Source organism: Pangasianodon hypophthalmus, chromosome 3, assembly GCF_027358585.1.
Source record: "Pangasianodon hypophthalmus isolate fPanHyp1 chromosome 3, fPanHyp1.pri, whole genome shotgun sequence".
Classification (NCBI taxonomy): domain Eukaryota; kingdom Metazoa; phylum Chordata; class Actinopteri; order Siluriformes; family Pangasiidae; genus Pangasianodon; species Pangasianodon hypophthalmus.
The window spans coordinates 28682217-28693233 of NC_069712.1; the positions used below are offsets into that span (position 1 = coordinate 28682217).

Consider the following 11017-nt stretch of genomic DNA (forward strand, 5'->3'; position numbering starts at 1 on the left):
ACTATAATACTGTATATTGTGTGTATGTGTTTGTCATATTCTGTAATATAACACTCTCCCTCCACTCTGGCAGCTAACAGGCTCTTTTCAGAACTACCCTGGCACTAGGTCCTTAGCAATGTGGCATGGACATCCATGTCACAGTATTGTCCATGTAATGAGACATGGGTAGCCACCAGTGTCCTCCTCTGGAATGCAGTTGGTTTAAACAGAACAGTATCCTAGAATGGCCTTCATCTGTGCACGCAGAAATGATTTCAGTTCATTAATGACTGCTCCAGAGATCATACAACATGCTTTACGAAGCAAAAGTGCCTCCCCTGTGATACGCAATTAAGTACTGCAATGTTCAAAAGCGTTACAATATGTTTGGGGTCTGGGCCAAGAGATCTGTAGAGCTGCTTTGTGTGAATGTTCTGTTGCATTATAGAAATGAAGCATACTTAAATTGAACTCAGTCTGTCTCCACCTAGGTTTTCTATAGAGAAGGGTATAGCAGGTCAGGTGGCACGAACAGGAGAGGTCTTGAATATTCCAGATGCCTATGCAGACCCACGGTTCAACAGGTAACACGAATGTTAATTTGCAATGTAGAAACTTTACATGTCCGCATGGCTTTCCTCCTTTCCTCCATCTCTTAAAATCATGCTGGTATGGGATATGGGGAGAACATCCGAAACTCTACAGAGTGTAACCCAAGCTTAGGGTCCAACCCACAATGCCACACAATGCCAACCACTAGATTCTCCCTATATATTATTTCATAGTATACCAAACAATGGAATTTATAATACTGTCCTATCTTTCACACCTTAAAACAGTAGTACAAGCCACACCAATTGAGAGACACTGTTTAAAAACAAACGAAAAAAAAACACACTTGTACCCATTCATCCTACTTTTTTTTTTTTTGCACACTTAAAGAAGCATGAACTTAATAGAAATCCATTAAAATAATCATCACACTATTAAAAGAACCAGTTTATTTACAGAAGTCAGCAAGTCAGTTTTATACTTTACAGTTTGCCTCTCTCAGATTATGGAACAATTTTACGTTCTCTCATGCATGACTTCTATTTGATGCATTAAGTTTAGACCGCTCTCTGAAATTCCAGGTGTATATAACACAAATGCTTTATATACCTGATTAAATGTGATTTCTTTGGTTCGTCCTCCTCCTGTCTTCCACTCTTCACAGAGAAGTGGACCTGTATACGGGCTACACGACACGGAACATCCTGTGCATGCCCATCGTCAGCCGGGGAACCGTAATAGGCGTCGTACAGATGGTGAACAAGCTGAACGGAAGTGCCTTCACTAAAACTGATGAGAACAACTTTAAGATGTTTGCTGTCTTTTGTGCTCTGGCCTTACACTGTGCAAATGTGAGTAATGGACCAGTGTGTTTACCTAAACCTCTCAGAGGGGGTACGAGTCACTCTCCAGAGTTAAATTCCTGCAGATGGCATTTGTAAATTAACAAGCTTAATGACCTCAAACACTTTTGCTCCTCATCAGCAACAAGATTCAGATTTAGACACGATTCCTCCAGCCACCACTGACCGATTTCCACAAAGTCTATATTTCTGTGCATGTCTAAGGTGCTGTGGCACTTCAGATTTTTTTTTTTGGCATTGAATTATCATCAGTAAGACATTTATCATGAGTTGTTGTGAATTTTGGGGACAACAAAAAAATCATTATAGCAGTTTGTTTCCCAACTGTTGAAGGCTTTTCTTATATTCCACAAACTCACAACTTACTCAAAAGGCTCTTTGACTAAGTTGCGCGATATTTTTTTTTAAACCCTTGAAGCCTCGTCTTACTTTTGACTGATAAACACAGTCAGAAGACAAACATACTCGGCCACAGTGAATGTGTATAAAGAGAAGTGGTGTTTAGTCTTGTGTACAGAGTAGCAATTGTTCCTTGGGTTTGGCAAATGTGGATTAGTTTTGGAAATTTGGCTTCAGGGTTATTTTTTTTCCTCTGACAGGCATCAGGTTTAGTGGCTAAACAGTTGCTGAGGAAAAACAATAAGGAATGACCACCATACCCACTGCTGAAACAGTCAGCAATGACACAGCTGTGTGGTGATTTTTGGGTGTGAATTTTACGTGTGTATTTATTTGGCAGACACTGAGCCACAACTGCTGGGTTTCAATGCTGTTTTATTTGTATAACACTTTTAACAATAGATTTCCACAAAGTGTATGTTTCTGTGAATATCTGTGGAGGAACCATCACCCATAGGAATGTTTGACAGTCTGTGTGTGTCTTAATGGGTCTAAAGCAATGCCACAATCTATTTTATGCTCCAAATATTCGTATCTGTATTTGGATTTAAAGCTGAAGTGGGCATGACCTAAACCAGAAGGGTTTTGTTTGTTTATGTTAATGTTAATGTGTTCAGTCTGAATGTATTTATACAGAAAAAGGCCTCCTAATAGAGTGATGTTCTGAAGATGTCCTCTGTGTGTGTGTGTGTGTGTGTGTGTGTGTGTGTGTGTGTGTGTGTGTGTGTGTGTGTGTGTGTAGATGTATCACCGGATCAGACATTCGGAGTGCATCTACAGGGTGACTATGGAGAAACTTTCATACCACAGCATCTGCACATCTGAAGAGTGGAAGACCCTCACACAGCTCTCCCTTCCTACCCCCATTTACAAAGAGATTGAACTGTGAGTATACGCTGGAGTGCCCAATAGCACTGTGTATTCTTATTGGACACTTAGACTCGCCTACCTTGTTAGTCCAACTTATTGGTGTAATGGCAGTTTAACCTTTCTTTTTTTTTAAATTTCATAATTAATCTGGTTGTTCACAATTAGACTTTTTGTATACTAATGGTATACTTAGAAAATGACCTACATGGTAGGTAGCCTGAGAAAATGAAGAATAATGTAACTAAGTTGGATGGTAGAGGACTAAAACACGACAGGGCATACTGTTGTAGGAGAAAAAAGTGGACAACAGGATGGCGTTATGGAATATCCACAAAACAATTAGCTCCTGTTATCATTTGTTATAGCAGCGAAAAAACAGTCATACTCTCACAGCTTCTCTTTTTTCCCCATCTCTTGAAGTTAATAGGACAAACACAGCTTGTCATGCTACTGAAAAAGCAGAAAGCATAAAAAGCAGAAAGCAAAAAAAGCAGAAAGCACACTCTGTCCTGAAGACTTGCTTGGGCAGAACACTTATTGACTGTTACAGCACGCTGACAGTGGAGACTCCTTCTATAAATGTTATATAAATGTAAACTTACAGTTATACATTTCTCTTTTTTAAATCACAACAGCCGGTATTATATTAGATTTAGATTATGTGGAGCATTGGTCAAACAATTCCCTGTGAACTAGCAGTTAGAGACAATAACATATCAGAATAAGTGCTTTAATATGGCGCTGTGATGTGTGCTGCAGCCAACACTACAGTCAGAGTTAATATGACATTAACAATTAAAGCATTAAAAACATGAAAAAACATTAACAAATACAAATAGATTTTAATATTGTTTATTTAATTTTTTTTTTATGTGAGCAACAGTATAACAAAAATATTGACTGTGTCATCTATTTTTCTTCCAGTTTAATTTCCTTCCCTCTAAAATAACTCGCATTTCAGTGGGCATATGGGCCGATGTACACTATGCTAGCAGTGGATTAACACATAAAATTGACATAACATACATAAAATTAGAAAACAAATTAGAAAAATTTTAAAATCACTTCCAAATCTCCTGAGGAGACACACTCTACAGTAATGGAGTGATGAACAGCAGCTGTCTCAGGTTTATATCTAGGTGACAGGCTTCACACTCATTCATCACATTGTTTTAATGGGTGAGACTGGGAAATGATTACACATGGAAGAAAATTACACACAGATTTTTCTGAAAAGATTATCATATTCATATGAACATATGCAGTTCATGCACACTCTGTTTTCATAGGTTCCACTTTGACATTAGCCCCTATGAGGAACTCTGGCCTGCAGTCTTTGTGTATATGATTCACAGTTCATGTGGGAAAAACAGGTGAGAGCAACACTTCACACCTCTTAACTAAAAACAGATGGAAATGACACTGATGTGTCTCAGGAAAAAAAGAATCCCTGCATACTTCTGAAAAAAAAAATCATTACAAACCTGTTCTCTCAGTTTTTACACTCACAACCCATGAAGCTTTATCAGCCTTTACAGATAATATTCTGATTTTGCGTCATTCGCACTTACAGCCTTTAAACAATAGATCCCATAAAAGTCCCGTTACACAGGAAATGATACAGATAAATGGAATTCATGTTTCGAAACACCGGAACTTGTTTAATTTGTTTCTCACTTTTTTTTTTGTACTTATGCCACAGTGTTGAAGTGATTCACTTAAAAATGATACAGCCTGTACTATAGCATTAACCATTCATGATGTAGAGTTTTGTCATTAGTATGAATGACTAACACTTCTTTAATTTCTGAGTTTCTCACATTTACAGACATTTTTTCCTACAGACGGTGGTTCTTTATGGGTTGTATGCTTTGCTTTCTATTGTTGCTTCACTCCTCATATTTTAAGTCCACCCCAAAGAACCACCTCCTAAAGTCTTCACACATTGTAGCATAAGTAGTTACTGAAACACTGTTCAGTTTCCCAGTACACAGTATTTCACAAATATTAGGCCCACGACTCAACATCCATCATACTTTGTGAAGGTACATGTGTGAAAATGGCTATGGACCAATTCAATACATATTCAACTTTTTTATTTATCCTTGCCTGCTCAGTGTTATGTGGCTCATATAGAATGATGAGGTGTTTGTCAAAGTTTCTAAACTGGTTGTTGTGTGTGTATGTGTGGTGTGTGTGTGTGTGTGTGTGTGTGTGTGTGTGTGTGTGTAAAGTTTTGAGCTGGAGAAGTTGTGTCGATTCACCATGTCAGTGCGAAAGAATTACCGACGGGTTCCATACCACAACTGGAAGCATGCAGTGACTGTGGCCCACTGCATGTACGTCATTCTCCAGAAAACCTCTGGAATCTTCACTGAACTGGAGGTCAGAGTATCCCCAAACTTTTTTCCCCCCCAAAAAATGTCTTCTTACATGCCATCTCATGTTGTCTTCCCCTGTTTCTCTCTTTCTGCATTCACGCAGAGGAAAGGTCTGCTTATAGCCTGCTTGTGTCATGACTTGGACCACCGAGGCTACAGCAACAGCTACCTGCAGAAGTTTGACCACCCGTTGGCGGCGCTGTATTCCACCTCCACCATGGAACAGCATCATTTCTCCCAGACAGTGTCTATCCTGCAGGTAGAGCTCTACACACTCTTGGCTTCTTTCCTGGTGAGCTGTGTCCTATTCCTGACTTCATCACCACTATATTAGCACTTCTCCACCGAACAGCACCACTCACCACTGCTCAGCAACAGGGAAGCTCAGGGCTGTCTGTACCTTGGCCAAGGGTGTGTCACTTTCCCATTGCATAACTCTATTCATGAAAGGAGGACGTTTCCTTGGAAATTATCAGGTAGTGACTTGATGGGCACAAGTAGAAAAATACTGCTCAAAATTCAAATAATTATTTTGAAATGAAACCAGGCATATCTGATTCAATGTGGCCCTCCTGAGCTTCTCTCGTAAGCACAAGACATAGCCAGTTCGTTTTAGTGGCAGAGTGTGAATATGATAGTATTATCATATTCAGTGAAAATAAAGAGGAGCAAACTTTGATGCCCTTCTTGACACAACCCTCCCCAGTTTTATCCGGGCTTGGGACCGGCGCTGCAAGCACACTCTTGCATGCAACTCCAGTGACTGGGGTTGGTTCCCTGGCCGGAAATCGAACCCGGGCTGCAGCGGTGAGAGTGCTGTGGCCTAACTGCTAGTCCTCCAGGGACAATTACATGTTACTATGGGTAAATAAATAAAAAATGAATCTGAAACACTAAATTGATGGCCAGAAAAAAATGACTTGTTAAAAGATTTTTGTGCTGATAGAGAGAAATTAATAGGACGTCTATGTGCACTATTTTTAGCTCCACCCATCAGTCCTGGTTGGCTTGCGTCTAAGTACAGCACAGCCCACTTGAAAATAGTGTCAACATGGTGGTATATGGATAATTTCCCAAGCCTTGCCACACTGTCCAGTGGAAAAGTGCTATATCCCTCCTCACCCCCAGCAAACAAAGTAATCCCTCTTTGATCCTTTCACAGTAATGGTGTGTACTGTTTGAGGTGAGATAGTTATCCTAACAAAACGCCTAAGGGTGTCTGAGCAGGATTTCCACATGTTTGAATGAAGGGAAAAAAATGTGAAATGATCAGAGAGGAGCTTATTTTCTCATACTAGTAAACAGTTAAGGACAATATTTGTGTATTTGTAGATATATGGAATGTCTACTGTAACACGCACTGGTGTCTGTGGACAGGCAGTGGTCCCAGTTGATTCTTGTGTTTAGGTAATTATCAAGCACTTTGTAAGTGTGCATTATAGCAGAAAAATCACACTAAACCTAGGACTGACACTGTAGGCTACACAGATTATATGAATCCAGATAATTCAAGAATAAAAAAAAAAAAAAAAAAAAAGTAAAATGCTTTTTTTCCCTGTTATTTTCCAAATTTCCAGTTGCTTATTCAAATTTGCTTATGTAAACCTCCATCTCACCTGCTCAATCTTGGGACTTTTCTTTTTTTTTTTTTTTTTTTTTTTTGCTTTTCCACTCCACCCCACCCCAGCTCAGCCATATGCCGCCTAAGTGGAGCTTTTGCTTTTTTATTGATCTCTTTGTTTCCCATAGCTGGAAGGGCACAATATTTTCTCCAACCTGACTTCCAGCGAGTACGAGCAGGTGCTAGAGATCATCCGCAAAGCCATCATTGCCACCGACCTGGCACTCTACTTTGGCAACCGCAAGCAGCTTTCTGATCTGCTGAGCACAGGCGCGCTGGACCTGAACAACCATGCCCACAGGTCAGAGGTCATGCAGTCACACCTACGCACATGTCAAAAGGGTGTAAGACGACATTCATGAGTCTAGTATCAGGCTGATCAATGTCATAATTGCTCGTCCACGGCAGGGACCGTGTAATTGGCCTGATGATGACTGCGTGTGATCTCTGCTCTGTTACCAAACTGTGGCCTGTCACTCGCCTCACAGCCAATGACATCTATGCAGAGTTCTGGGCTGAGGTAAGCTTTATTACTGATTCATGTTAAAATGCAAAGTACACTTTATGTAAATTCATATTCAGGCAGTTTCAGTTTGGTTAAACAGGAAACACTTAGGAAATAAAAGGAGCGCGAAACGTATATCGTCTCTTCATCAGGGGGATGAGATGAAGAAGATAGGAATGCAGCCCATTCCGATGATGGACAGGGATAAGAAGGATGAGGTTCCCCAGGGACAGGTACCTGCACCTGAAAAAGGGACACTGCTTCAGAACTTTCTAAATGCCTTATTCTAAAGTTTAAATGTCTGAACTAATGTGGAAAATTGTTTGATATACATACACGTTACACTTTTGTCTTGCAGCTATGTGATGTGTCTTTGCTTGTAGGTGGGTTTTTACAATGCAGTGGCCATTCCCTGTTACACCACGCTGTCAGAGCTGTTCCCTCCATCTGCTCCTCTTCTTAGAGCCTGCAGGTCAGTTACTCAGGCAGCGGCTGAATCACCTCCGCACCTCATACCACACTCGTATTACAAGTAATGTCAGAGATATGGTGACACTTCAGATGAGAATGACCAGACTGGTTTGAGCTGACAGGAAGTCTATAGTAACTCAAATAAGCACTCTCTACAACCATAGTCATCAGAAAAGCATCTTAGAACGCACAACACATCAAACCTTAAGATGGATGGGCTACAACACGAACAAGAATCTGAGGCGATCATGGGCACAGACTCACCAAAACTGGACAGCTGAAGACTTGAAAAAGACCAGATTATGTTTTGTTTTTTTTTTTTTCCTCCCCTAATCTTCAACTGTCCAGTTTCGATGAGACTGTGCCCATGATCGCCTCAGATTCCTTGTTCTTGGCTGACAGGATTGGAACCCAGTGTGGTCTTCTGCTGTTGTTGCCCATCCACCTCCAGGTTCAATGTTTTGTACATGCTGAGATGCTTTTCTGCTCACCAGAATTGTAAAGAGGGATTATTTGAGTTACTGTATCTTTCCTGGCAGCTTGAACCAATCTGTCCATTTTCCTCTGACCTCTCTTATCAACAAGGCATTCCCACCCACAGAACTGTCGCTCACTCAATGTTTTTGCACCATTCTGTGCAAACTCTAGGAAGTGTTTGAAAGTGTGTTTGAAATTCCCAGGAGAGCAGTAGTTCCTAAAATACTCAAACCGCCCATTTGGTACCAACATCCATGCCAAGATCAAAGTGACAGAGTGGCTGATTAGACAACTGCATGAATGGGCAGGTGTACAGGTGTTCCTAACAAGGTGTACAATTACAAGCAGTTACTAATGAGGGATTATTTGTATGTTTTGTGTCCAGACAGTGCATCAAGAGTGCAGTTACAGTGTTAATCATTTTACAAATCATTAATGAACCTGCAGAAACAGTAGTTATTAAGAAGAATCTGTATTCACTATGTACTGTCTTTGCATACTCATTAGCTACAAATAATTCCCACCTGGCCCCCAGTGTTCCTGGGACCATGACCAGGAACTGAAGATGAGTAAACAAATAAAATAACCTTTCTTCTGTTAGGAAATAGTTTATCTTAGGAAATAGTTTATGGGGGTGGGATCAGGGGTGAACAGCCTGCTGAGCGACAAGCTAATCAGAGGCACTAATTGAAAATGTGGCTAGAAGAGACAGAAGAAAAAGTAAGTTTTTTTTCCTTTCTCCAAGTCTGGGTCATACTGATCTGATGGTGGGTTGAAGCCTTCACCCCTCCTACCCACCAGGGGCATTGTTTAACACCTGGATAAGCTCTTGTGCACATTGTGCATTATGCCAAGAACTTCAGCAAAGTCATGTAATGACAATGGCCTAGTACTTAATGTAAGTACTCAGTCACTATGGCCACCCACTGGCCTCCGTATAATCAGCCTGTACCATGATGCTCTTGCACTTGTGCAGCTAGTGCTCAAATTTCTTGGAGTCCAAGAATAGCCACTAGCCGTGTGCCTATCACTTCTGTATTAATCTAATCAGGTGACTAACTGCAAATGTTCAATCCAGCAAACCCAAGCCTAGAAATGCTTTGGGATTCTCTCCAAGTGTGCAGCTAGTGGCAGATTTTGAGTGGCGATGAGCACATGCCAAGCTAGTATGGCAGGTGCCAGGAGGACCACCCTGAACTGCAGATGTGCTGATGAAAGCTTGTATTTCCACACATCTGACATGCATGGGTCATTTTTTGTGACTCTTGAGCACTGCACTGTCCCTCCACTATAGCTGCTGAGATTTGCTCACATGTGGCACCAAGCGTGGCTGGCGCAGTCCACAGTGCCAGTAGCACGTAAGTGAAACTGCACAGTCTGTGGGCAGTCAAACCACAGAGTTCTACTCATGGCATGCCCTTAGAGGTGTGGCATTCCCAGCCAGAATATTTGTTGGTTTGGCCCAGCTGAGGACTACGATGTAGCTGTCCATGAAATGATCCTAAGCACTAGAGCTTAGGATGGTAACCACTTTGGCAAGAAGAGTGGGAGAATCGCATACCTTGGCAATAAGTTTAATAAGTAGCCTGATAACTCTGTAGTGGTCTTGTCACCCAAGTTTGTGAACCGGTTGATTGACCTTGCAGCATTCTTTAATGGTCAATCTGTAAAATATTCCTTTTTCCAGCATGCATCTTACACACATTGACCTGCTCTAGCTGAGGGTGGCCTGGCTGACCCTGTGGGGTTCTGAGACACGGTCATGGCCTGATCCCTTCAGACAGATGCATAAATCACCTGGACAGGACAAGGTCAAAAACTTACCCTACACAGAAGCTCCTCAAGTCGGCTCACTGACAGCTAGCCCCACTGAAAACTTACCTCCAGGTCAGCACAATGAGGCACCGAACAAGCGTATGAAAAAAGGAAGGACCCAAAGTTGGTGCAGAAAGTATAAGAAATTTGGTCAGGCACACATGCATCACCTTTACAGATGCCTAGTCGAGTCATTCTCAAACGTGGTGCTCCTGATGGAGCCGAACGGCCCTCTGGACAAGATGCATTTGCCCACATCGTCATGTCACTGGGTGACAGAAGTCGTCACCATAGTCTACAAACAGGCTGGCTATTCACCCTCGTGCATATTAAGCCCTGTAGTATCCCAGGATATCTGAGCCGCAGCTACGTGGGTGCCACCTTGTACTTTCTCCAGGTTCTATAAGGTCAAAATCACACCTCCTGATGAAGTGAGTGCAGTGACCATCTCTGCACACGTTCCCAATAACCATGACCTTGTGGCATGGGGTATGCAGGTGTTGAATACTGCCTCTGCTGATTAGAAGGGAAAAAATGGAATGCTAGTTATAAATGTAAATGTGGCAATGTGAATCCCGGATAATGGCCAGGACTCCCTCTCATTTGGAGCCATTTCTGACCCAGTAGGCAGTGTGAGTAGGTTCCAGGAGCCATAGTGAAGATACATTGGATACTTGCAGTAAGTACCAAGTCACTTAGTTGAAGTTTTTGGCATAATATGCACAAGAGCATATCCAGGTGTACAAGGGATATTAGAAAGTCTACACACCTCTGTTAAAAATAAATAAATAAATAAAAATTAAACCAAAATAAATCGTGTCAGATCTTTTTCCACCTTTGTCATATAGCAAACAAAATTCAACTGAAAAACAAATAGAAAATTTTTTTTAAAGACAAGCTTAGAATGACCGGCTTGCACACGTGTGCACATGTGACTGTGCACATTCAAACTCATGTTCAAAAGTAATTAACATACACCTGTCACCAACGAAGTGAATAGCATAGCAACAGATGAGCTAGAGTCAGAAATTGTATACCAGTTCTTGTAAATGTTTTGAAGTGTAGCATTATGTGTATGCAG

General features: G+C 41.3%; 1 protein-coding gene across 4 annotated transcripts in view; it reads left to right on the forward strand.

The window, feature by feature from the left end:
* Positions 1-11017, forward strand: part of pde10a (phosphodiesterase 10A) — a 103498-nt gene that overhangs the window by 89632 nt on the left and 2849 nt on the right. For 3 of the 4 annotated variants that reach the window (XM_026939542.3, XM_026939536.3, XM_026939540.3), the window contains exons 12-21: positions 474-566; positions 1199-1385; positions 2539-2681; positions 3956-4039; positions 4901-5051; positions 5151-5306; positions 6797-6969; positions 7077-7188; positions 7326-7406; positions 7557-7645. In XM_026939542.3, coding sequence (XP_026795343.2) covers positions 474-566; positions 1199-1385; positions 2539-2681; positions 3956-4039; positions 4901-5051; positions 5151-5306; positions 6797-6969; positions 7077-7188; positions 7326-7406; positions 7557-7645 — 1269 coding nt within the window. Of the gene's footprint in view, positions 1-473; positions 567-1198; positions 1386-2538; positions 2682-3955; positions 4040-4900; positions 5052-5150; positions 5307-6796; positions 6970-7076; positions 7189-7273; positions 7407-7556; positions 7646-11017 lie in introns of those variants that run through there. The other variant, XR_008301417.1, reaches the window with a different exon arrangement.